The sequence below is a fragment of the Rhineura floridana genome, chromosome 15 (assembly GCF_030035675.1).
Source record: "Rhineura floridana isolate rRhiFlo1 chromosome 15, rRhiFlo1.hap2, whole genome shotgun sequence".
NCBI classification, from domain to species: domain Eukaryota; kingdom Metazoa; phylum Chordata; class Lepidosauria; order Squamata; family Rhineuridae; genus Rhineura; species Rhineura floridana.
The window spans coordinates 29,528,924-29,556,911 of NC_084494.1; the positions used below are offsets into that span (position 1 = coordinate 29,528,924).

Consider the following 27,988-nt stretch of genomic DNA (forward strand, 5'->3'; position numbering starts at 1 on the left):
TCTGGCTATTAGCAAGACCCAGATTAAGAGAGAAACTGTGTGGTGGAACAAGCTAAGAACATTTGGCAGGAAAGCTATAACTTTGTATTTACTGTTGTATTTTAGTTTTTGTGTTAGTGATATTATACAGCCACAAGAGTGGCTGTATACTATAGCTGACATGGATTTTTCACATTCCACAGTGTTAAATTGAAAATACCCCCGCATGCCATTCTGATGCTTCCCATAAGCTTATTTCAAAACAAAACCTTACAAAACTTAATAGTCGTGAACTTAAAAATGCTTGCTTAACAACCCTCTAAATTTCCATGGCGATACACAAAACAGTCAGATCATTCTTAGCAAACTTGCACAGGATCCCATTTCTTACCGCCCAGACTAAAACGCAGGGAAACTCACTAATAGGCAAAAGGCCTTGCAGTTTAAGAACGTACCTGTAGCCAACAGATATTTTTATCAAACTTTAAAAAGCAGGGAAATTGGGCAGCTCTAGTGAATGCACCAGGGGAGCAGGAGACCTGACCTCCTCTCTGCGATATTGTACTGCCCTACAAATTTGTCAAAATGCAAACACAATTTAGGTTGGTCTTTCACAGTCCAATCCACTTCCTGTGTAGCTTGGAAGAATTTGGTAACGTGCCTCTGAGCTTACTGGGGAAGTTGGTTTTTCCACATGGTGAGTACAGGTGAGAGAATTACTGGAAGATGATGCAATATCAGATAGGTCTAAAAGGAGAGTGATCATAGAAAGTTAGTTACCCCCCCAGCATTGCATGTAGCTTATGGGGCAAGTAGTAAGGCAAGTACTGAGGAATGCTATATAATTCTGGAGAAAGCTTATGGGAGCGTTGTAAGTACTTCAGAGCTTAAAGTTCCGTTCTCATCTGGATCTCTGTCCTGGGGAAGAAGTTATGGAAGGTATTTCACAAGCAGGAGCCCAGCAAGGGGTAAAAGGAAGAGTCCAAATGATGCTGGAGTGATCCTGGAGCATCCACTGTGGCGCATCGACTTTCTGGAGGCCGGCATGCATTTTCTGGATGCAACTACATTCATCCCAGAAAAGGAGGTAGAATAGTCTTGCGCTTCGTAACAGGCAGCTTTGTTTATACAGCCCTTCATTTGGATCTCAAACACTACTTCTCCTGCAGAAAGAATTGCAGCAGGTTACCAGTCAATACCTTTCTCTTTCAATAAAAATTTTAAGCAGAAAACGTATCCTAGTCTGCACCTGTACTGCAATTGCTTTTAAGAGGTTTGTAAAGATATATATAAAATGTTTTAAAGATGTTTTGTTTTTAAGATTTGTTTTTAATATGCTTTTAAAGATATCGGTTAGTGTTTTATCGCTTGTTGTTTGCCATCCTTCTGGGGGGAAGGGCAGGATATAAATTGATTAAATAAATAAATAATCAATTCCAGGAGAATTGGGATGCACTGTAGTAACCACTCACCCCTCTTCTGTTTCTGTGTGTGAAAACACAGATTCAGCTGAGAGAAGGAGGGGGGAGCTGGGGCCAAAGGCAAACATTTTGGTTCTGTGGTCCAGTTCCTTATCAAGATCTAACCCCACAGGGCAAATTTGACAGGTGGGTGGGTTTTCCACTTGTCAATCACCTGGCATGACAATAATGTCAAGTGATTGGGCACTTTGAAGTCCCAAACTTGGGACTTCAAAGCACCAGCCATCGAGTGCTCGAGGAAATTCCTCTCGAGCAGAAGCCTGATTTTCCTTGTCAATGCATAGTTGGGAGTGCATTGGCAGTCACATCTCTACCTGCCCTACATCTGATGTCACATATAAAAGTGATGCTGAAGTGGTTCAGAGAAAACAGCCTCGAACTATGCTTTCTTTGCTGAGAAGAGAGTTCCATGCTCCACTTCCACACAGCAGTTTATTATGGACTTGGTGCTGCCCATACATGCAAATTTGTTGCAGGTCCACACAATGTCATCTTCATCAAACTGATGCCACATATCACTCCTGCCCCTTCCCCATTTAATCCAGATTTACAGAATCCAGAATCCCCTCAGCATCTGCTGCCTGAACTGGTCAGCTCATTTTGCCTAATAGAAGGGCCAGATCTATGTTTCAGCACCAATTTATTTATACAAATATGCACAGACCACCCCTCAGGGCTGTATGCATAACATTTACAGAAGAGTTAAAATACCATTGAAAACAATGCAGAATAATCATAAAAAATTACTGGCTCATCTTAAAATTTTGAACTACTGAATAGGCCAGTCAACACAAAAGTTTTCAAGAACCATCCAAAGGTTAGAAATGAAGATGCCTACAGTATCTCTGCTGGAAGAGGGTTCCACAAAATGGGACCGGCAACTCTCAATGCCCAACTTCTGGTTGAGGCCAGTTGGGCCTCTGTAACATGGGGGACAACTAATGATCTCTGTGATCAGGCTGGGATATATAGGTTCAGACAGTTTTTAAGGTATCCTGCACCCAAGTTACTCAGAGTTTTGTATATCAACACAAGCACCTTGAACCCTGCTCTGTAGCGCATGTGGAGCTAGAGCAGATGTTTTAGCAGAGGTGTCACATGCTGTTGGCCATCTGCCCCAACAGCAGTTCAGCCCCTGCAGTCTGCACGAGGCAGAGCTTGCGGACCAGGCGCAAGGGCAGCCCCACATAAAGTGCACTTCATTAATCCAGTCTCAAGGTCACCAATGCATGGACTACAGTGGTCACGCTATCCCAATCTAGATAAGGGATACCTTTCAGAATGAAGCTACACTGATTGGAATGGTAAAATAATAATTTTTCTGTGTGTGTAGATTTGTTTCTGCATATGCATATGTGTTTAGTTACCTGCTTGTGTTGTTCCAGAGCCATCAAAGCAATAATCCTCATCTCCAGTACATTCAATCGTTTCCTCTTGCTCACACTTAGCATGGTGCACAGCATAACAGGCTGGGCAGAACTTACCATTTGGTATGTTGCTTCTCGGCTTCACTGCACAAATTTGGGATGAAAGAAAACCAGCGCCACCAAGATTATTAGGAGGAAAATGGGACATATCAGCCAGGGCCGGCTCCAGGCATGCGGGGGCCCTTGGGCATCAGCTTGCCCTGGCCCCCCACCCCCCGGCCCCCCACCTTCCCTACACCCCTGTGGCCCCCCACCCTCCCCACACCCCCGTGGCCCCCCTTAACTGTCTGGGCATTAGCATTGCCCTTCTATTAGGGAGGTGGCGGGATCCCCTTTGCTGGATGTCTTCAAGCAGAGGCTGGACAGCTATCTGCGGGAGATGCTCTAGCTGTGGATTTCCTGCTGTGAGCAGGGGGTTGGACTCGATGGCCTACAAGGCCCCTTCCAACTCTATGATTCTATGATTCTAATGAAGGTCTGTTTTAGCATTGCCCTTAATGAAGATGGCGGCCATGGCTTCCCTAAGGGGAATGAAGCCTCCGCCGCCATCTTTGCTGATGGCACACGTGTGTGCTACTTGCACACATCTCTGCCATCAACTAAGATGGCGGCAGCGGCTTCAGTACCTTAGGGAAGCTGCGGCCGCCATCTTCATTAAGGGCAATACTAAAAAGCCGTCTGACAGGTAAGTGGGGGGCGGGGGGCACGGATCACGGATCTCAGGGGGTGGAGGGCCCCTCAGGGGCCCCTCAGGTGCTCCTGTAGTTCCGGGGCCCTTGGGCCAGTGCCCAACCTGGCCGCCCTTTAGAACCGGCCCTGATATCAGCTCTTGTTTGACTAGACTACTTTTAAGTCCCTTGTGGAGGACAGAAATCATGAGTAAATTCAGAATATTTAGAGGGGAAAGTGATTGTTTCAAAAGCATTATTCCCTTTGCTCATGATTGGCAGGCCCATTTCAAGTGGAGCAAGGTCATCAAAGTGGCACCCACATACACCAATGTGCCCACCAGTATTTCCTATAGCGCCCACAAAAGGTTTCAGTAAATATATCCCCTTAAAAATCAACAATATGTAAGAGACTGTTTGCTCTTCCTCCCCAGTTCCTTGCTTGGCCTCTCCTACATTGAACATATCCACTCGAACTTGCCCACATTTCACTGGATGCAAGGATCAGTCACCCACCCTCTTTTCCATTCTGAACAAAGAAGTGCCAAGTGCTTCTCTCTGAGAGTTTGTGTGGTGGTGGCTGAAGCAGGGGTCTTTTTCCCAGTGATGGGGGGGGCATGCCTACACCAGTTTGTGGTGTTCCCACTCCTTTACATGTGGCTGCCATTTTGTGTTATGCCATACCCCCATGGCAGACATTTTGTGTTAGTCCCCACACCATTGAAATACACCTTAGGGGATCTCACTCTTCTCTAATGACAGACACAATTCCCAAGGAGTAGGATATAAGATCCAAAACTCATCCTGCAGAATCAGAAGGGCTCCTTGTGCGCTAGGAATTCTCCTGCTGCTACTGAATGGACCATATATCAATAAATGAAGTGCATCAATACGAGCTCATTGAATTAAACTGGAGAATGAAGGAGGAGAGGAATAGAATTGGCTTGGCTTTGATTGTTGATGTTTTTTAAGAAAAACATTAAAGGTGGTATGACAAAGTGATGAAAGGACAGAGGAGCTCAGCAAGCAACTTACGGGTGGGAGTCATTGTCCGGCACTCGTCTCCTGTGCAGCAAAAAGCTTGGCTCACTACTCTTCCGGCCTGGCCCATATTGATAACAGTATAGTCATTACTGCAGGCACTGTGTGGCAGACAGCTCTTTATAATGGCCTTCACTTTTATTCCTGTGAGTATCAAAAGGGAAACAAGATGTCTGAAAATGGCCCCCTCTGCACATACCATTTTAAACAGTAACATACAATTTTAAAACAGTCATGGCTCCATTCCTCCCTCCCCAAGAATCCTGGAAATGTCATTTGTTAAAGGTGCTGAGAGCTGTTAGGAGACCCCAGTTCCCCTCACAGAGCTACACTTCCCAGAATTCCCTGAGAAGAGGGATTGATTGTTAATCCACTCCAACAACTATAGCTCTGTGAGGGGAAGAGGGATCTCTCAACACCTTCACAAACTACAGTTCCCAGGATTCTTTGGGGGAAGCCACGACTGGTTGAAGTGGTGTGATACTGCTGTAAATGTATAGTGCAGATGGAGCCAAAGAGTCAAGATGGTGTTGACCCTGTTTCTCAGCATTTGGGGCAAGCATTGTGTTGCTTTACATAAAATCTGACTGTTGATCCTTCAACCCAGTTCTCTCTGTTCCACCCTTCTCCATCTTGATGTGCTCCAGATGTTTTTGGGCTCTAACTCCCATCACCCCTGACCACTGGCCATGGTGGCTGGTGCTGATGGGATCTGGAGTCCAAAACATAGGGAGGGCCACAGGTTGCTGAAGACTGCTCTATTCCAACTGGTGGCAGAAGTTACCTATTTTCTAGAGCAGGCATCCTTCCCCCCTGACCTGTGTATTACCCTGTTTGGTGGACTGCTTCTTACAAGGCATTATGATGCCCCACTGGGCCATTAAGAGGAAGGGTCCTTGCAGTGATGGTCAGATCACACTTTTAACAAGGAAATGAGGGGGTGGGAGAGGCACTGCTGTAGCCGCTTGTTCCGATAAGCCCCTGGTCTATTAATTATATTAATAATTATACACACAAACACACACACACCAGAAATCAGTGCTGTCCCACTCTCATAACCGACAAATTGGACAGCAGAAATGGGTGGCATTTTTAATTCCACTCCAGGCAATTTACAGCCTCTGTTACTGCCATCCAACACATTCTAATGTGTGTGCAGGCCCAGGCTGCAGTTTCTCAGTGATGAGAGCAAACTACTGGGTTCTATCCAAGTATGTTCTGGGACACACTGATATTAATGGACCACAGTTAGTCATGCCCATTAATTCTGAAGAGATTGGGGTGTGTATTCCCCTACTTATACCACTGTGAATATTCTATTCATACTGTCTAGGCTACCATTACTGTCAACTCCTCCCAAGTTGGGGAAGTAGCTTTCATTTCCCTGTTCTCCGATGAGATAAAGGATTTGGATTCTGAGATGCAAGGACCTTTAAAGAAATCCTGCACCAACAAGAGTAGGATAGGCACACAAACTCTAGATAGAGTCCTATTTTGTAGAGTTCTTAGTATGAACAATTAAGTTGCCCTAACCGTGGAAGAGGAAACTGGGAAGAATTCTGAATTTATTCTGTTCAGTGGACCCTGATGGTAGCCATTAATGTCATGCACTTACCCAGAGTGTTCTCTGATAGAACAATGCCACATCTGTCATAACCAGAAGAGCATGTTTGAAAAGTTCCATTGCAAGTGTGCTCAAATTTCTCACACACCTCACACTCCAGAGATGCCCCTAAAAAACAGGGAAATTAAGAAGGTTTAACCAGATTGTGATCTCTTTAGTGTGGATGCACATATATGTTTTATTTGTTTCAAATAGTTATATGCCATCCTTCACTCAATTCCATTTCAGGGTGGTTTACAAAGTGAAACATTTCAAAATACAACAGAATAAACGCGATCAGAGACAGTCCAGAAGATTCCATGGTTGATAGTATCAAAAGCTTCCAAGAGTGCAAGGAGAAATAACAGACTTGTACTTCCCCTGTCTTTCTTCCAACAGCAGACATCCATCCGGGATGAGCAAAGCTGTTTCTATACCAGAATAGAATAGACCAGAATAGAACAGGTGGAGGACTGATTGAAATGGGTCAAGAATAGGGATCAAGGAGAAGTTAGTTTGGGCCCCTTATTTAAGCAAACTGAACTTGTTTGTGCCTCCCAGAAGATCAAAATGAAATTGTCCTTTGGATTTTGCGCTTCTCCAAATGCAATACAGTTCTTGGCTTGAAGATGTACCAAAATGCATTAAACTATTTATTTTGGGGTCTAATGCAAACACTGGGATAAAACACATCTTTAAATACATCATTTGCTATTAAAAATCCATATAGTTATTTGAATATGAATTTTTGTGCAGACTTTTCAGCTCCATTTCATTCAGAATGGTCTCACTGAAATTAATGAACCCAACTTTGTCGTGTTTGTTAATTTCAATGGGTCTGCTCTGAATAGGACTAGTACTGGATGCAACTACCTTTTCAGAGATTAATGCAGGATCAAGATGGAATGGATTTATGATTTAGGATACCTGAAAGACCGTCTTACCCTTTATATACAGTAGGGCCCCGCTTATATGGCGGGTTAGGGACCAGGCTCCCAACGTAAAGCAGAAATCGCCGTAAAGCGGAACCCATTGACTTTAATGGGTTGCGTCACGCGAAAATGACGCAAAATCGGCTTTAAAATGGGGAATTTCCCCTGATTGAAAGCTGCCGCATCAGCAGAACACTGGAAAGCGGAATGCCGTAAAACGGGGCCCTACTGTACCCAGTTGATCACTGTGCTCTGCAGATGAGGGCCTCCTGCAGATACCATCTTATCAGGAGGTTCGTTCTGCACAATATAGGAAACAGATCTTTAGTGTGGTGGCAGTCCAGAGCTTGGAAAAGTTACTTTTTTGAACTACAATTCCCATCATCCCCAGCCAGCATGGCCACTGGATTGGGCTGATGGGAGTTGTAGTTCAAAAAAGTAACTTTTCCAAGCTCTGGGTGGCACCTACCCTGTGGAATTCTCTCCCCTTAAATATTAGGCAGGCACCATCTCTGTTATCTTTTTGGTGCCTTTTGAAGACTTTCCTCTGTCAACAAGTCTTTTAAGTTGAGACCTATCCCAGTCTGCTTCTGTGTTGGAACTGCTTTTTACTATTTTTAAACAATATGTTTTTAACCCTTTATAATATGTTTTAAAGCTTTTCTAAAAATGTTTTTAACATTGTTTTGTTTTAATGTATTTTAAGGTCTGTTTTTATGATGTTCTAAAGTGTTTTTAGCATTTTTGTTTGCCACCCTGGGCTTCTGCTGGGAGGAAGGGTGGGATATAAATCCAAAAATAAATAAATAAAATCAATTAATCAGTCATTCATTCATAAATTCATTCATATCATTCAGAAATTATGAATGAACATGTGTAAAAGTGACATGGACCAGAAACAGATTGATCTGTCTATCCCTACTCTACATTAATAATCCATCTCATTCAAGGCCATCTACTCGAACATTTGCCCAGAAGAGGATATCTGCAAGTGGACAATAACTGTTAGAGTCCTCTGGACACAAGGAAGCCATCCAGTGTAATCTCACATAGAAGGTTACCAACATGAGAAGTGACAAGTACAAATGCTTTATTTCAGAGCTTGGAAAAGTTACTTTTTTGAACTACAACTCCCATCAGCCCAATCCAGTGGCCAAGCTGGCTGGGGCTGATGGGAGTTGTAGTTCAAAAAAGTAACTTTTCCAAGCTCTGCTTTATTTATGTACATTTAGAGGCCAGAAACCATGCTTATTAGCATGCCATTATTTATATTTTTATATTTACAGTTCTCAGATAATTGCTGAGCTGTAAACCCCCGGCTCACTTTATCAGCATGAGAACAACAAAAGGACAGGAAACTGTAAACAACTAGTGGCTTATCTATTGTTCTGTTTATGATATCATAAAGTAGACAGTGAAAACAAGAACAGTAAACACCTAAACAGTATTTCCTTGATTAGCAGCACCATCTCTCGGCCACTTAACAATACATGACTCAGGATGACTTCGCAAAATCAGTCATCCTTCCACTATATGAGGCCTGTATCAAACACAACACACCAGACTATCTGGTGAACTTTGTTCTCTCGATGCCACACACCGTCCGCAGGGGTAAAGGACCTATTAAAATGGTCCGCCCCAGGCGCCTGATGGATCCTGATGGATTCCTGACTGCCCTTGGGGAACTGGAACCTGCTGAAGGTCGCCCGGTCGAAACACTGGTGAGGGAATGGAACGAGGGAATCGCCAGCGCATTAGACCGGGTGGCTCCAAAACGTCCTCTCCCCCTGAATAGAACTCAGACAATACCGTGGTACACACCCCGGTTGCGTAGTCTGAGACAGGAGGTGAGACGACTAGAACGCCGGTGGCGGAAATCCCGTTCTGAAGATGTCCGAACACAGGTTAGAGCAGCAACAGCTGCCTACCAGGTGGCAATAAGGGCAACAAAGAAGGATTTCTTTGCTGCCTCTATTGCATCCGCAGAGTGCTGTCCCAGGAAGCTGTTCCAGGTGGTCCGAAGCCTGGTCGGTCCAGTCGCTCAGGAACCCCTGGAACATTCTAAGGCTTCCTGTGACAAATTGGCAAAGCACTTTGCAGATAAAGTCGAACATCTAAAGAACTCGATTCCGTGCGCCGTGGATGCAGTAGATGATCCTGAGTTGGCCAGCTGCAATCCGGTTTCATGGGATCGGTTTTGGCCTCTTCCTTCTGAGGATGTGGACAAGGTACTTTCAACTGTAAAGCCTACCACCTGTCTGATTGATCCTGGCCCATCATGGTTCCTTGTGAACTGTAAAGAAAGATTGGGCGAAGGGATTAGGGTGGTGGTAAATGCATCCTTGAAGGAGGGTGTAATGCCACCGGCCCTCAAGGAGTCAATTGTAAGACCTATTTTGAAAAAGTCCTCCTTGGATCCCCAAGTTTTGAACAACCTTCGCCCTATTTCGAATTTACCATTCTTGGGCAAGATCATTGAGCGAGTGGTGGCAAATCAGCTGTCAGCACACTTGGAGGAAACGGATTATTTGGATCCATACCAATCGGGTTTCAGGACTGGACATGGTACTGAAACAGCCTTTGTCGCTTTGGTTGATGATATGAGGAGGGCTATGGATAGGGGAGAATTCACCTTCCTTGTCCTCCTGGATCTCTCAGCGGCTTTCAATACCATTGACCACGGTATCCTGTTAGATCACCTGGGAGGGTTGGGAATAGGAGGCACTGTTTTTCAGTGGTTCCGTTCCTTTCTCTCTGACAGGCATCAACAGGTAGCATTGGGGGATGAGATTTCAGACCCTTGGCCTCTCACTTGTGGAGTGCCACAGGGTTCTATTCTCTCTCCCATGCTATTTAACATCTATTTAAAACCGCTGGGTGGCATCATCAGGAGATTTGGGCTGCGGTGTCACCAATATGCTGATGACACGCAGCTCTATCTCTCGTTTAAATCTTCACCGGAGTTGGCTGTGGAGACCTTGTCCAAGTGCCTGGAATCCGTGAGTGGATGGATGGGAAGAAACAGGCTGAAGCTCAATCCTGATAAAACCGAGGTACTGCTTGTGGGTGACAGGGGAAAGTTGGGTATTGTTGACCTGGAACTCAATGGGGTAAGATTGCCCCTGAAGGATCAGGTCTGCAGCCTCGGGGTTATTCTTGATTCCAGGCTGTCCATGGAGGCTCAGATTTCGGCAGTGAGCCGGACAGCTTGGTATCAGCTACACCTGATACAGAGGCTGCAACCCTACCTCCCTGCTCATCAGCTCCCACTGGTAGTACATGCCCTAGCCACCTCTCGACTGGACTACTGCAATGCGCTCTACGTGGGGCTACCCTTAAAAACGACCCGGAAATTACAGCTGGTACAAAATGCGGCGGCTCGTTTGCTTACAAATAGCCGCCGCCGTGACCACATTACGCCGGTGTTAGTTCATCTACACTGGCTTCCAGTTGCTTTCCGGGCCCAATTCAAGGTGTTGGTATTAACCTTTAAAGCCCTATACGGTCTCGGCCCAGTTTACCTGAAGGAGCACCTCCAGTACCACCAATTTAGCCGCCTGACTAGATCAGCCACGCAGGGCCTTCTCTCAGTACCACCAACGAAAACAGCTAGGTTGGTGGGAACTAGGGAGAGGGCATTTTCAGTGGCGGCCCCCACCCTCTGGAACTCCCTCCCATTCGATCTTCGACATGCCCCTTCCCTGGATACATTTCGCCGAGCATTAAAAACCTGGCTCTTTGGACAGGCCTTCGGGACCTCCGGGGTGGGCTAAGCTTCTTATCACTATTACTGAATGCCTGTTGTTTACTTACTGTTTTATGCTATAACTTAATCCTTTATTGTCGACTGTATTGTATTGCTATGTATTTTAAATTGTATTTTATTGAATTTAATTGTGTACGTCGCCTAGAGTGGCTTTGGCCAGATAGGCGACACAAAAATTAAATTATTATTATTAAATTATTATTTGTATTGTGTCCTGGAGGGCTGAGAGTAGGGATGGGTGAGAATTTTTATTCAGTTCACATTTCAAACAGAATTTATCAAGTTTGCAATTTCTGAAACGACATGAGAACCGAAACACAGCCATCCTTCAAAATCCACATTTATTAGAATTTTGGGATGCAGTTCGCCGACCAAACGACATTTACAAAAATGCAGATATTAATGGAAAGTGTGCATAAAAATGAATACATGAGTGAAAATAATATGCAGAAAGGCATGAAATGATGAGACATGCCTTGCAAAAATGTGTACCTTTATCAAAACTGCCTACAAAAATGTGTTGATTTGGAGAAATTCACACTAAAATGGTGGAGAATTTTCGTGAGGATTTTTTTTAAAAAAATCGCAGATCGCTGTAGAAATGTAGAGAACTGAATTTAACACTGGAAAAATGAGAAACTGAGAGAACCAAAACAGACAGATCTTTCCATCCCTAGCCGAGAGAGTGTGATCCACTTTGATCCACAGGAGATCGGCACAGCTGTTATCAGATGTCCTAACAATAATCAAGGGCTGTAAATATCTGCTATTTCTTCATCCTGTTCTCTAATAAATATTTTCTGAGAACTTACCAACTTGATGTTTTCACTTGCCTTGCCAGCAAATCCTAGCTCAGGCTTATCCATCCTGTGGCATCGCATCCAGGCACTGACCATACTTGCTTAGATTCAGCAAAATGGAGATCTCATGAACCTTCTTAAGAATTCATGACGAGACATGCTGCATCAGACCATAGGTTCATCTAGTTCAGCATCCTGTTCCCACAGCGGCCAACCAGATTTCTCTGGGAAGCAAGCAAGCAGGGCATGAATGCAATAGCACTCTCCCCACTCATCTCTGACATTGGAGGTAGTACACAGCCATCATCATCCTCCATAAAGAGTCATATCCCCTGAATGGAACATGCAGGAGTGCCTAGAAGCTTCAGACATCCAGATGGTTGAATACTGAGAGCATCCTGAGGATGTGTGTGTCGTGTGATGTTGGCACAGAATAATCTGAAGTAGATTTAATTCTTCACGCAGCACACAGTTAAACTGTGGAATTCACTCCCAGAAAAGCCAGTGATGGGCAACACCAATTTGGATGGCTTTAAAAGAGGATTAGATAAATTCATGGAGGAGAAGGCTGTCAATGGTTACTAGCCATGATGACGGTACTCTGCCACCATGGTCAGAGGTGGTATGCTTCTGAAAACCAGTTGCCAGAAGCCACAGGAGGGGAGAGTGCTCTTGTGCTCAGGTGCTGCTTGCGGGTTTCCTATTGGGGGCATCTGGTTGGCCACTGTGAGAACAGGATGCTGGACTTGATGGGCCACTGGCCTGATCCAGCAGGCTTTTCTTATGTTCTTATGAGCCCCTTTCTTTTTCTGGCCTCCAGCACTCACAGCCAACAATCTACTGAACGATCTACAAGGATATAAGCAACCTATATTTAGGCATTCCTTTTCTATAGCCTTGAACATCTTTCCTAATGTCAAGTTTCACTTTTTTGTTGTCAGCCTATCTTATATGGCTCTTCTCCCAGCCAGCCAAGCATCAACTGTATCAAATAAGCATTTTGAAATGGGCATATTGTTTTGTACTCTTGGTTTGGGGGCGTCGTGTTTGTGTTTTGATATTGTAATGGTCATTAGCTACAGATAAGCACAACCTGATTGGCTGACCTTGTTTTGCACTCCTCAGTACACCAAATGAAAAGGAGCTCCAGGGCCAGCTGTTTGCATAATCATTTCCTCCGGGAGAAAGAGGGTTGACAGCTTAAAGTACTTTAGCCGTAGCTCTTCGCTTGTCATTATGCATTTATTTCATCAATATACTCATTTATGTTGCATGGGAGCAAGGAGGACCAAACAGGCACAGCCAGTCAGGCAGCGGCATAAAGCAGCATTAATTTCCAGCAAAGCAACACAGCATATCTTTGAAGCCAGCCAAATTAACCTCTTGCAACTTGTATCTCCTCCATGGGCTTCCAAACTATTTTTCAACACAAGCAAGTGGAAAACATCTAGTAGCTACAAGTCATCGAGCAATAGCAAAGCTTTGAGAGCAGGGATGGGAGGATCTGTCAGTTTCAGTTGTCTAGGTTTCTCATTTTAACTCCACATTTCTGAAGGGATTTGTAAACTTTTCTTTTAAAAATCCTTTTGAAAATTCAGTGTAAATTTCTCCTAATAAACATATTTTGTACGCAACTTTGACTAATGTACACACTTTTGCAAGGAATATTTCATAATATAATGCATTGCTGTATGTTATTTTCATGAATATATTCATTTTTACGCACACTTTCCCCCAATAGATGCATTTTTGTATACATTGTTTGGAGAATGGCATTGCAAAATTTGGATAAGTGTGAATTTGGAAGGATAGCTGTGTTTCAGTTCTCATACTGCTTTAGAAAGTCGAAATTTGATAATTCCAGCTTTCAATGCTAACTAAATCGAATTTCTCCCCCATCCCTACTTGACATGACATTACACAATGGACACAGGTGCAAGCCGTCTCTCCTCATGTGTGAAAAAATGAGTGGAAAAACGTACTCTTGTTCATTTGGAAAAACAACAAAAGTCAAGATCTAAACAGACATAATAAGATTTTAAAAATATGTAAATAAATAGCAGAAAATATAAACAAAGCTGGTAGTTGACAGAATGCGCAAAGAAGCCCAATTTCAAATGCACAGGCACTTTAGTAACAGAGTGTGCTGTAAAATGTTGACTCCAAAAACAAAATATACACATACCTCACAATGTACCAATAAAATGCAGAGATGTACAATTACAGAAATATGAAAATTACAAAGATATGTGCAGATATGTGAGAGTTACAAGACAATAATTCTGTAAGGCAGCATAATATAAGCCCAATAATAATAATAATAATAATAATATTTCTTGCTTGTTTACAACATGTGTATGCTTCCAATTTAAATAGTTATATTTATCTGCAGCAGCAACATAGTTCATCCGTAATGTACAAATTGAATCAACGCATAAAGAGGAACTGTCCAAATAGATGTCACTGATGAAGACTTAAACTAAGTCAAAAAGCATCTGGCATATTTGACATATTATTTTACTTTTGCTGTGCATCTTATCTTTGTAATTTATCTTATCTTTGACCTATTTAGACCTTGATTTTTGTTGTTTTTCCATTTGTTCTCTTGTCAAGGTTTATTTTCTTCATATCAGGTTTGTATTTACTCTTGTTCATTTGTAGAGCCCAGGTATTCTGTACACAGGTAGACAGACTGCACACTCATTAACCATTACCTGTGAATCACTGTACAGCTCAACTATTTGTGTACACATGTGCACAGATTGTACACTCATTGAATGCAACATGTGAACACCCCTTCATGTGACACAGCACCAATAGTATTCCCCATTTCAATTTACTGACACAGGTATTAATAAATTCACTTGCTCAGAAATCTTGTTTACTCCTAAACTGGCTCTGATGAGGAAAAAATCTGTGGATGTTTCTTGATACATGTAGTGAAGTTGTTGTTTCATTAAAACATAAGAGTTGGGAGGGGCCTATAAGGCCATCGAGTCCAACCCCTTGCTCAATGCAGGGATCTAAATTAAAGCATACCTGACAGGTGGCTGTCCAGCTGCCTCTTGAATGCCTGCAGTGTTGGGGAGCCCACCACCTACGTAGGTCATTGGTTCTATTGTCATACTGCTCTAACAGTTAGGAAATTTTTCCTGATGTTCAGTCGAAATTTGGCTTACTGCAACTTGAGCCCATTATTCTGTGTCCTGCACTCTGGGATGAACGAAAAGAGATGCTGGCCCTCCTCTGTGTGGCAGCCTTTTAACTACTTGAAGAGTGCTATACTACCTCCCCTCAGTCTTCTCTTCTCAAGGCTAAATATGCCCAGGGATTCCAGTTTCTCCTTATAGGGCTTTTTTCCCTGTCCCTTGATCATACTTGTTGCTCTCTTCAAAACCTGTTCTAGTTTGTCTGCATCCTGCTTAAGGTGCCATGTGCAGAACTGGACACAATACTCAAGATGAGGCCTAACCAGTGCTGAACAGAGGGGAACTAATCCTTGTGCAGCCTAAAAGAGCATTTGCCTTTTTTTCAGCCACATCACACTGTTGGCTCATATTCAGCTTGTGCTCAACTACAATTGGAACCCATAAGCCTCAAAAGTTTCTCTGCCTCATCTACTCACCTGTAACAATGAAGATGGAAAGAAGGCAGATAGCCAGTGGGGTCTCCATGATTCTTAGAGTTCTCCTGGGATCAGAGGTGGCCTGAAAATCTTGAATCCAACAATTTCAGAAAGGGTAGCTGTAGTAGTGTCTTGCAGCAAAAAAAACAAAGAGTCTTGTGGCACCTTAAAATCCAACAAGCTGATTATTAGATAAGCTTTCATAGGCTTCAGCCCACTTCATCAGATCCTCAAAGGATTATTCTGAATCTAGCACAGCCTTTGCCTCTGTCTGATGCAGCTTCACAAAATAAAGCAAACAGTTTCCATAAAAGGGAAGGACAGTTAAAAAACTCTAACAGCCCTCCCCTGTTCTCTGTCCTGCCCCCATTGCTGAAGATCTCCTGAGAAATTCACACTAACATATTTTAGTACAATGCTATCCCTATCTTGAGGATTGGCAGAGCAATTGTCATTTCTGAATAAATCTGAGAAATATGCAACAGCAATGACTGCAGCCAGATTTCAGCCAAACCCAGTTTTGTGTTTTTTGCTAAATGGCAGTCCAGAAATTAATGATTCTTCCCTCCTCTGTTATTCACAGGAGTAAACTTGAGAGTCACATCTTGCTGCTGGGTCTGGTTAGGAGTGGACGATAATTTTGATTCAGTCCACATTTGAAGCAGAATCTATTAAATACACACTTTCCAAAACAATATGAAAACCAAAGCTCAACCATCTTTCCAAATTTGCACTTATTTGAATTTTGTGATACAGTTCACCAACCAAACAATGTTTACAAACATGCATATATTAGGGGAAGTGTGCATAAAAATCAAAATATGACTGAAAATAACATGCAAAACTGGATTCTATGATGAAAAATGGTTTGCAACAATTCTTCCCATAGTCAAAACTGCCTACAAAAATTGTTTATTAAAAGAAATACAAACTAAGATGCTGGAGAATTTTCATGAGAATTTTTTTTTTTAAAAAAATTGCAAATTGCTGCTGAAACGTGGAGAACTAAATTTAAGATTGGAAAAAAGAGAAGCTGAGAGAATCTAAATTGACAGATCTTTCCAACGTTAGTCTGGCTAACTCTGAAGAGCTCACAAAAGTTCTTGTTTTGTAATGATGTTCCTGCGATGGCCCACATCACCCCATGGTACATTTATTTGGCTAGAAGTGATCACTGTGGAAGAACAGTCTGTACTCTCAGCTTTCATTTTACAAAAATAGTTTCTAGGTGGTCTGGTTCAAGAGAAGTACACTAAAATGTCAGCCGCTGCTGCCACCCCGCAACCTCTGTTATATGAGCTTGTAACTGGCTATTCTAACCCCACCCTTTCAGGTTTGCAGCCAATAAGTGAAGTCAGGGTTGTGATTCACAAGGGATTAATAATTACACACACGAACATACATGGTAATGCAATAGGGTTGCCAGGTATGCGGTTTTTGCCCAGAGACTCCAGATTTTTTGAGTCCTCTCCAGCTCTCCTGGTAAGTCACCCCAATCTTGGGACTCTCAGCTTTCATTTTTTTAAAAAAGTTTCTAGGTGGTCTGGTTCAAGAGAACATTTTAGGTTCTCAGCCACTGCTGCCCCCCCTCACAACTTCTGTTAAATGAGTTCTTAGCTTGCTGTTCTAACCCCACCCTTTCAGGTTTGGAGCGAATAAGTGAAGTCAGGGTTGTGATTCACAAGGGATTAATAATTACACACATTTGTTGACCTCCCTTAGTAAATGTGTTTGGAATTGCAGCTTTCAGGGGCATCCATCTTTACTCCTGAGTGCTCCCATCTCCACAACACTACCCTCTCCCTTCTTCCTACAATGGCCTTCTGGTAACTAGCCTGGCCTAAGAGCACTTAAACCCTTTTTGCCAGAAGCAAGTAGGCTAGTTTAAATGTTCTCTACACAGGTTCCCTATGGAGGTGAAAAGGAATGATCTCATCACTTCAGCTGGACTAGGGAAGACCCTCGTTTAACTATGATGTCTATCTTAATTTCCAATCAGAGAATTTTTTTGTTTGAGTGGTGTGCTCCAAGCAACTGTGGTTCATGCTTAATGTATCATGCTTAATGACATCACTAGGGTCTGCCCCCATGACATCACTAGGGCCCACCCCAAGATCTCAGGGTTTGGGATGCTTATGACCTGGCAAACCTAATCTGGAATGAAATGGTTTTGTGAAACGCCCCCCATACTTTGGTTTACTACTTCATTTTGCAGATTCATCAGTATGTTTTTGTGGGAGTAAGTCCCACTAAACTCAGTGGGACAGCTAGGGATGCGGGAGAAATTAGATTCAGTTTGCTTTTCAAGTCGAGACTCATTTTCTGAAACGTTATGAGAATTGAAACACAGTCAGCCTTCGAAATTTGCACTTATCCAGATTTTGCAATGCAGTTCTCCACACAATGTTTTGATCACTAAGATGCTCATTTGGAGAAATGGGCTTATTGTTCAGAACTCCCTTGATTTTTTTTTTTTAAGCAGAAGCACTAGAAACCATTCAAGAGAACATTCCGTTCTGAGCAAAGTCACGAAGAGCATATCCTTTGCCAAGCTGTGAAGAAAATAATTTTGCAGGCCAATCCCAACCTACACTGGGGTGGATTCCAGCTCTTAATGAGATTTAGCTGGCATTGAGCTCTCATTCCTGCCACTCCCATTCAAAGGAGGAGGGTTTTTTGCAGCTGTCAGCGGCAGGCCTCAAAGAGGTCATGCCCTTAATAAGAAAGGCAGGAAGGGGAACGACTGAGCAGAGGAGAGCAGCCAACTCAAATTTACCACAACTTAGCTTTCAAACCTGAGTTTCAGCTACAGAATATATTTTATATATTATTTATTTCAACACTTGATCATACTGCTTAACACTGTCATTTCTAAGCAGTGTGCAATGGGGTTTACAAAAGAGATAAAATAGAGATAAAACCTGTATAATCAAGTAATAACAAAGTAAGAAACATACTGGAAAATCCAGTAATATCCATAGGCACAGCTTAAAAAACAAGATGCAGCATCGGGATTGGGAGAATGGTCTCCACTACACACTGGGTGTTCTACATTCAAATAAAGTGTTTTCCAAGTGCTTTGGCATAATAAATGTTCCTATGGGCTATTTGCATTGTGGCTTTCTCTCATCTGAGTCAAATCACATTAATAGTGCAATTCTACAGTCCCTAGGATGGCTTCCCAAGGGCTGGATGGAGAGGGAGGCCCACCCTTGGAAGCATCTCTTCTCCCACCAGCCATCATGAAACACTGCTGCTCCTCCACCATCAAGGTACCAGTTGCAAAGAGGGCACACAGAAAGCACTGTGGGTGAATGGGCGAATCGGAGCAGGCTTCAGGTCTGCATGATCCAAAGCTCTCCCATTGCCCAGACATGACTCCAGAAGGTGCGGCCAACAGGAGGGAAAATCTAGGAGAAGGGGCAGAGACAAGCATAAAGATGACGGTTTTTAAAAGGGGGTAGATACCACTCCCCACTGTCTGACCTGCTGGCATGGGCCAGGAAGGGCTTTGGATCTGACCATTTCACTGCCTTTGATTTTCCTTTCCTGGTCCCCTTTGGCTTGTTGTATAACCATGAAAAGGGGGAAATCATTCGGGCTGTGCACTGGTTTCAACTGACTCCCGAGCCAAATTGGGCCCATTTGGATATTTTTGGGCCTCGGCCGAATTGCGTCCTGACAGCCACGAATCGCTGCAGGTTGGATTCGAGGACCCGGAGCCACCCGGGGCTGTCAGGGGCAGGTTATCATGCAGGGAGAAGAGGCAGCTTTAAAAAGTGCTATTTTCTGTATAGTATGACTCATTGTGATCCTACAATCACATACACTACACTTACACATCCATGTACACTGGACACGGTTTTACTATTCCCTTTAGGACAACTATATTCTTCAAGGATGCAGCAATGTCTGAGAAGCCGGAGCTTCTTCGGGAGGTGAGGCTGGGTGGACAACTAACCCTGTTGGCAAGTAAAAAGTTCCTAAGAGTATTTTTCCATGGCAGAGTTACAAGGCCAAGTAGCTCACAAGGCTGGAGTGGACGTGCACTCCTCAAGGACACGTTGCCAGGACAACCAGCTGTCTTATCAGTATATAGCTGGAAACTGAAACTGGCAGAGTGTGGGGGGTCGAGGAGTTTGTTAGTAGAGAGAAAGAGCTTGTAAATGTATCCTGAAACTTTTCATGTCAGTAAAAGTGACTCTTAAAACCTATGTCTTGTCTGGCTGAGTGATTCAACTGGGATCTAGCCTGTCACTAGTCTGTTCTGCATTCTGGGCATCTGCTTGTGCCCGATCCAACATCCAACAAACCCCTCCCCTGAAAATCTGTGAGGTTCACCATAATGCTTCCTGCTTCTGACTCTCCTGGTATAAGCCAGTATTTCCAAATGAAAAAAAAAAAAAGACAAACCTAAGAAGAAGAAAAAAAAAAGGAAGCAAAAAATAATCAGGGCTATGAGAGTGACTGGACTGGGTCTTCTACACCCAAATCTGTCCCACTCCCAGCCCACAGTGAGGGGATCCTCCATGAAAGGGAGTTTTCTACACCTTGGCACTCTCAGCGCTGCCTCTTCCACCAGCCAGCAGCACTTCAGAATGAGACTCTTAACTCTACCTTGGATAGTTCAGTCAACGGCCTTTCTATGCCGTAGTGCCAGCCCTTCCCTCTACAAGCAAAGACAGGACATACCGACACGTCCTCTGGATCCTAGCTTCTCTCCATCCCACTCCCTGTATTTGGTTCTTGTTTCTATTTTAAAAATTGCTTCTAAATTTGCTTACATTAGCATCGACAAATTTTATGCAAATGTGTGTCATTTTTTGCCTTGTTTTTGATGCTCCATAAATGACCGCTGTGTGTGTGTACACACGCTTGAGAGAGGGAGGCCCCATCTGCATTATACATTTAAAGCAGCATCATACCACTTTAAAAAGTTATGGCTTCTCCCAAAGAATCCTGGGAACTGTAGTCTGTTAAGAGTGCTGAAAGCTGTTAGGAGACACTTCTCACAGAGCTACAATTCTCAGAGTGGTTTTTTAACAATCTATTGCTGTTCCCAAGGAACTCTGGGAATTGTAGTTCTGTGAGGGGAATTGGGGTCTCCTCTCAGCTCCCTTAACAAACTACAGTTCCCAGGATTATTTGGGGAGAGCCATGACTGTTAAAGTGGTGTGATGCTGCTGTAACTGCATAGTGCAGATGGGGCAGAGTATCAAAGTGTGTTACCTGTATTTGGAGTCTGAAACAATTCAGCACAATAGAGCTCGCCTACAGCACATTCGACAGTTTCTTCTCTGTTCACATTCTGCAGAGAATAGCTGGCTGGGCATTTGTATCCACTGAGTGTGGTTTTTCGGGAGGGCACTGCAAAAATTAAGAGACAGAGCAGGGATGAAAGATGAGCGGTGCAACCAAGGTGATTGGGAAGAAGATAAAAACCACACAACAGCTAGCTTTACCAGGCCAATTTCTGAGCTCATCCTAAGCTGCAGAGTGGCTGGCGAGATGGCCTGCTCATTGCAACAGCTGCTGCCCGCTTAAGTCGTGTTACCTAGAGGAGCCACAGCCTTTGTGGGCATGGTAGGGAAAGCTCACAGCTTCAAGAAGCTGGAGTTAAATACTGCCTTGGTGACAGGCCTGATGCAATATTTATTTATTTATTTATTTATTATACTTGTATACTGCCCCATAGCCAAAGCTCTCTGAGCGGTTTACAGTAACTAAAAACAAATACAATTTAAAATACATCTTTTAAAAAAAATTTAAAACACAATTTAAAAAATTAAAACAATATAAAACACATGCTAAAATGCCTGGGAGAAGAGGAAAGTCATGACCTGGCACTGAAAAGATAACAGTGTTGCACCTCGTTAGGGAGATCATTCCATAATTTGGGAACCACCACTGAGAAGGCCCTCTCCCTTGTTGCCATCCTCCGAGCTTCCCTTGGAGTAGGCACCTGGAGGAGGGCCTTTGATCTTGACCGTAGTGTACGGGTGGGTTCATATCGGGAGAGGCGTTCCATCAGGTATTGTGGTCCCAAGCCGTGCAAGGCTTTATAGGTCAAAGCCAGCACCTTGAATTGAGCTTGGAAACATACACCACAAATGCCTTTAGAACTCCTATTTTCAAAGGCAACACATCTTGAAGAAGGAATCTCTGGGTCTCCAAACTGGAGGCTACCTCAGTGAGCTTCTGCATGTATGTGCCCAGACCTCAAAACACTCTAGAAGTAGAGATGGAAGAATCTGTTGATTTTGGTTCTACCTGTTTCTCATTTAAATTAAATTCTCCAGGTTTCTGCACCAACTGGCAATTAAAAATAAAAGAAAATCCTCATGAACATTCTTTCACTATTTTGGATAGTGTATACCTTGTCCAAGCAATTTCTGCTGATATAATCCATTATATCCATTACTGCACCACAACATTTGGGGGAAGTTTGAAGGATGGCTGTGTTTTGGTTCTCATGTTGTTTCAGAAAGTGCAAATCTGATAAATCTGGCTTTAAATGCACACTGAATCAAATCCCTCCGCATCCCCCATCCACTGGCAGGCAGGATGAAGTCTCTGGACTGGCCCTGCCTGGTATAAACGCTAAGAACCTGGCTTCTCAACTTGGTCTGGCTTCTTTTTGCAATCTACTGACCTCAGGGAGTGAGTCAGGTATCACTGCCTCTCCCCAGCTTAGAAGTTATAGATACACACATTTAATTCCAAGGGAAAGGAGGACAAAATAAAGACCCGTGATATAAACATTGAAGAAGCAGTGGGGTTTCTGATATATTTGGATTATCCTGTTATTATTTTATTCAGGGATCAGCAACCTTTGGGGGTCAGAATGTACATTTGGAACTTTGAGAAAGTGTTATGGGTACTACTCACAAAATGGCTAGTGTGAGGGCTGGGATGGCATAGAAGTGGCTGTTACATCTAAAAGAGCAGAAAAGGGGACCAAAGGTTCTGATATGCCCCTCATCAGCCTCCCTCACTCCATCAATGGTGGTGAAAAATGGCACCTACATCAGCCACTGTCACACTTGCTCACAGAGAGAAGGCTTTTGCACCTCTCTGCTATTCAGAACAGAGTGGGTGTCCAATCATGGCATTAAGGATGGAAGGATCAATCTGTTTCGATTCTCTCAGCTTCTCATTATTTTCCCCAAGCTTAAATTCAGTTCTCCATATTTCTACCATAACTCATGAACATTTTAAAGCATTTTAGTGCAAATGTCTCCTAACACAGACATTTTTGTATGCTGTTTTGACTAATGTACACATTTTTGCAAGCAATTTTTCCTAATATAATGCATTTTTATGCTATTTTCGCTAATATATTCATTTTTATGCACATTTCATTCTGATACGTGCATTTGTCAGCATGGTTTGGCTGGAGAACTGCATCACAACATTTGGATAAGCATTTGAAGGATGGCTGTGTTTCAGTTCGCATGTTGTTACGGAAAGAGCAAATTGGATAGATTCGGCTTTGATTGTGAACTGAACTGATTCCCCCCCCCATTCAATGACATGTGGGCATCTCTAAGGGTGCATATTTAATGAACAAGAGGTTTCTTTCTTTATTGTTTTCTTTATTTATTAAATTTATATCCTACCTTCCTCCTAGAGGTTGAGCCAGTGTGAACAAGAACTGGGCAGGGACAGCAGTCTCTTGTGCATTGTGGATGCCTGACAGCACATATACCGAGACCTTTCATGAAGACCATAGGACAACCTTTCCCAACCAGTGTGCCTCCAGATGTTGTTGGACCACAATTCCCATCTTTCCTGACCATTGGCAATGCTGGCTGAGGCTGATGGGAGTTGTAGTCCAACAACATCTGGAGGCACACTGGTTGGGAAAGGCTGCCATAGGAGGTATTGGTGGGTGTGCAGGCACCCATGAGCACCATTTTGGTGATCCCTGGATCAGGCCATGCACTGACACAAGCCCAGTGGGCTTAAAACTGGACATGGGGTGTATGGAAGACAGAAGACATAGGGTATTTTTTCAGAGAATTACATATGGTAAACAGGAAAAGCTAAGGAGGCATAACAATGACGTACAGGGGCTGGTGCTCTTGCACTCTCCCACACAACAGGAAAGATTGCCCAGTACTGTTCGTCCCTTGCCCATGTTGAAAACAGCAAGGCCTTTGTCACAGTCTCTATGCTGGGCGCACTTCTTCACGGTGGTCTGCTTGTTTATTCCTGTAGGGATCAAGAAAGACACGTGCTAGTTGAGATGCATCTAGGGCAGGCAAATTCTTGACCACACAGCTCAGCACCTTGTCCAAATGTCATACGAACCTGGTTACAGCTACAGTGAGGTCCATCTAGCCTACTGTACTGTGCTGTCTAGGGCTGATGGGAGTTGTAGTCTAAAGGTTCTGGAGGGCACTAGGTTAGAGAAGGCTGGCCTCCTCCATCTGGTGGCAGTGGTTCTCCAAGGTCTTGATTAGGATGGCCACAGGTGCCCCATTTTGCAGAGGCAGTTCTCTATTGGAAGGGTTGCCCATTTGAAGTCCAGTTTAAAGATAAAGAATCATAAGAAGAGACAGTCTCTTGAACTTGTCCATCAACAGTATCTGGACAGCAAACTGAGCAGGTGCATAAGATTGTTTTGGTTATTGTACCCAGAAATAAAGGAGGGCCTCACCTGCAGATCTCAGAGTGGTGGACTCATTTGGGAAAAAGTATCCCCGAACATTGTCGAGATCTAGTTAAAGGTCAACACCAGTGGCATTTAATTGTGTTTGAAAGCCAATCGGAATCCAGTTCAGTACATGCAAGGTTGGTGTTATACCAAGGCGGTATGGGGCTGACCCATTTGAACCCTCTTAAAGGGAAGTCACAGAGAGGATGAATCAACAGTAATCAAGCCTGGAGGTTTCAAAAGCTTGAACGATGATCCCTAAATCTCAGTGCCACAGACAGAGCATCAACCAGTATAGTTTTATGCTGATTTTACACTGATTTTGTGCTGCTGCTGCTTTCCTATTTGTTGAGTTAGTTGTTAATTGTCTGAGTATGCTATTGTTTTTACTTTGCGAACTACTCAGAGGACATGCTTAATTAGATGGCATATAAAAATGCCATAAATCAATAAATCAGTATCAGATAATTAAACTGTAACAGGGACCCAGGCAATACTGGATTCCTACTCTGCGGGGTATTTGTTATCAGTGGCTAAGGGAGCAATCCAAAGCCAAGTTCTGAATTAGCAGAGTTTGGAACAGGCGGAACTCCAGCTGAGCTGACTGAGCCTGGGCTCAACCAGGGCTGAAAATGGAAACGGACAGCCTTCGAGTCAATCCCAACTCATGGCGACCCTATGAATAGGGTTTTTCATGGCAAGCGGTATTCAGAAGGGGTTTACCATTGCCTCCCTCTGAGGCTGAGAGGCAGTGACTGGCCCAAGGGCACCCAGTGAGCTTCATGGCTGTGTGGGGATTTGAACCCTGGTTTCCCAGGTCGTAGTCCAACACTCTAACCACTACAGCTGAAATCCCTCATCCCTGCTCAGCTGGAGATATGCTGGTGTAAGTCATCAATTTAGGCCAGGGTAAATCCCAGCAAAGGAGCATTCCGGAGGGGCATTCCATTCAGCTTGGTCACATGACCTACCAACCCCAAAAGTTACACTGGAAACAGGAGTGGCATAAGTCAAACTCTATTTTAAATTATGCTGACTTCCTGTCATTTAGATTGCTTTGCCTTTCAGCCCAGCCCAAGGAAAAAGAAAAGTGAAAACAATTCCAAATTTGTCCAGCCAATTCAAGCCGTTTGCACTTACCAAATGACCTGTCCAACAGAATGATACCACACCGATCATAATCAGGAGGGCAAGTTTGCTTAGGCCCGTGGCAATTCCTCCCAGTTGTTTCACAAATTTGACACTCCAGGGTCACCCCTAAAAGTGAGGGGGAAAGAACTATCAATCAGATTCATTCTCCTTTTTCTATTCTTTTTTTCCCTCTTACCTTGTTCTTTGATTTGCTAAAAAAAAAAAGAGTTAACAAGGAAAGCTAAGGTTGGGAACAAAGAAGAAATTTGATCCGGTTCTCATTTAAAGGTGAACCTACTCAATTTGTGCTTTCCAAAACAATATAGAAACCTTTAGGTGTCCTGGTAGAATGTGCCAATTGTAGTAAACAGAGAAAATATTGTTAGGAATCAGAATTAATCAATACAATAAGCAAGATTTGGCACAGTGAGAGAGAGAGAGAGAGAGAGAGAGAGCTCTAGAGGTTAGGCTTAATTATTTAAATAAACTGAAATATTTATAGGCTGCTTTTAAGGGCTGAAACCCTCCCAAGGCAGCTTTGGATAATACATATACCCTAGTAACAAAAACAACGAAATGCTAACAAAATAAACACTAGCAGATTTCAGCAAAGTCAAATAAAGCTCAGTGGTCAAACATTTGCCTTGCATGCAGAAGGTCCCAGGTTCAACCCCTGACATCTCCAGGTAGGACTGGAAGAGACCCCTGCCTGAAATCCTGGAGAGTTGCTGCCAGTCATTGTAGGCATTACTGAGCTAGATGGACCAATGGTCTGACTTGGTAGAAGGCAGCTTCCTCTATTCCTATGTAATTGTAATAAATTCCCATAAATAATTACAGCTCGATAAGTACTTGAAATAACACTGAAACAAAAGCTCTGCAACAGCCCTTATGTTTCAAGACCATTTCCCTATTTCCACCCTACCCCACTTCACCCCGAGAGATGACTAAGAACAGTTATTTGCTGTTATTCAAATGGAGCACTGAGGCTGAGAGATCCTGGTTTGTCCCGAGACAAACAGGGGAAAAGAAGTTAAACTCCTCTGCTTGCTCTGCAGATTTCCCTACAAAAGTGGCCAGCTTAAGCATGCTTGTTTCAAAGCATGTCGAATTGTTACCTGTCGTTTGAGCCTCACTCCACACACTGAGCTTTTTCAGATCTGCACGTCTTTTTGTACTTGCCCACTTTCCCATGTAGTTGGCAGTTCCAGGACCAGGTTTTTCTCTTCCTTTTTTTTTTTTTAAAAAAGAGCATTTTCACTTGTGTTATGACATTTGGGGTGTATCTGTTTAGCTCGAAATAAGCATGTCAAGTAGGCAGGGAACAAACAAATACTATTACGGATTCTGCTAGGCTGCAAAGAGGCATAATCCCCCCTACACATCCATCCCCAAAAGCAAGAGTATATGTTTGGAGCCAGTGGAGACTCATAAACCTCTTTTGTTCCTCCATCTTAATGGTGCACATGGGAAGTGTCCAGTGATCATAGCCACCCATCATCAAAACCATCGGACTATCCCAGAGCCTCAAGAGAATAGGTTTGTTCACACCTTACACTGAACACAGGTACAAGCTGCATGCAATCTACTTTAAGCAGTCATGGCTTCCCCCAAAGAATCCTGGGAAGTGTAGTTTGTAGGGTACATAGACTGTACACTCACTGAATGCGACATACGAATAACTGCCTGAGTGTGCAGCTCAACTATTTGTGTACACAGGTATACAGATTGTATACTGGTTGACTGCAACGTGTGAATGTAAGAAGAGCCTACTGGAGCAAACCAATGGCCTATCTAGTCCAGCATCCTGTTCTCAAAGTGGCCAGTCAGCATCCTGTTCTCACAGTGGTCACCCATTGCAACACAACGCTAATAGTACTCCCAGTGCTGATGGAGAACCAAATGGCATATGTGCATGCACATGCACATGCGTGCACACACACACACATCAAATAGGGCCAGTACTTTCCAAAATCTGGTGGCATCATTCAGACCCCACCCTTTTCCTGCCTTCATCTGTTCATGGTGCTACCTGAAGTTGCTTCACTTCGCTGCCCAGCAGGGCTGGTCCCGAGTCTTCCCCTTTCAGTACAGTTTTCTATATATTTATTGCATTTCTATCCCACCTTTCTCTCCAAGGAGCTCAAGGTGGCCGACACAATTGTCCTTCTCCTCATTTAATCCCCACAACAACCCTGTGAGGTAGGTTAGGCTGAGATGCAGTGACTAGCCCACGATCACCTAGTGAGCTTCATGGCTGAGTGGGGATTCGAACCCTGGTCTCCCAGATCCTAGTCCAACACTCTAACCACTACACCACACTGGCTACCTTGCCATAAGTAGCAATTACCCATTGCAAGAGGACAAAGCTAAGGCAAAGAGTCTGGAGTTAATTAACACGTGCAGCAGAGCAATGGAAGGCTTAGAACCCATGAAGCAGGGTGTTGCTTAGTGCTTAAAGGATTCGGGATGCAGGGAGGCAACAGGCCCAGAACCAAATATTCCTGAATGTATTGAGTGCCTCTGGGCAAATTAAGAGGCTGGATGGCTAGGATCACACCAGCACTGAGCTTTACAACACACCCAACCACCCTGTAAGCCAAGTTTTTTTTACAAAGTTTTAAAAGGAAGAGGCAAGAAAGAGATTCAGTAGTCAGCACAAAAGAATGGGGGTTCAGGCCTCTTGTGGCCTACACTGACAGCCCACCCTGCTGTGAATCACAAGCGATTCCCATCCCAAGACAAGATACTCACCCACAGATATGAATATGGAAAGGAGGCAGGCAGTGAAAGTGCTGTCCACAGCACCAGACATAATGCTTGGCGCTGGAATGACAGGCAGACACTCGAACGCTGCATGCAGCAAACAATGTTTG

At 43.6% G+C, this 27,988-nt stretch overlaps 1 protein-coding gene across 1 annotated transcript; it reads right to left on the reverse strand.

The window, feature by feature from the left end:
* Positions 1–81: 81 nt before the first annotated feature.
* LOC133370869 (uncharacterized) lies at positions 82–27,956 on the reverse strand. Its single transcript, XM_061597748.1, has 9 exons — positions 27,867–27,956; positions 25,122–25,238; positions 23,393–23,536; positions 20,552–20,689; positions 15,323–15,427; positions 6,212–6,328; positions 4,591–4,740; positions 2,828–2,971; positions 82–1,142 (listed from the first exon to the last, which is right to left on the reverse strand). The coding sequence occupies exons 1-9, from the start codon at positions 27,925–27,927 to the stop codon at positions 910–912; spliced, it is 1,209 nt and encodes a 402-aa protein (XP_061453732.1). The 5' UTR covers positions 27,928–27,956; the 3' UTR covers positions 82–909.
* Between the last annotated feature and the right edge of the window lie 32 nt (positions 27,957–27,988).

Coding starts and splice junctions, on each gene's coding strand:
- LOC133370869 (XM_061597748.1), bottom strand. CDS start 27,927: ATGTCTGGTGCTGTGGACAGCACTTTCACTGCCTGCCTCCTTTCCATA. Junction 6,329..15,322: donor TTCCATCTTCATTGTTACAG/GTGAGTAGATGA, acceptor CCTGTTTTTTAG/GGGCATCTCTGGAGTGTGAG. Junction 4,741..6,211: donor TCTATCAGAGAACACTCTGG/GTAAGTGCATGA, acceptor TGATACTCACAG/GAATAAAAGTGAAGGCCATT.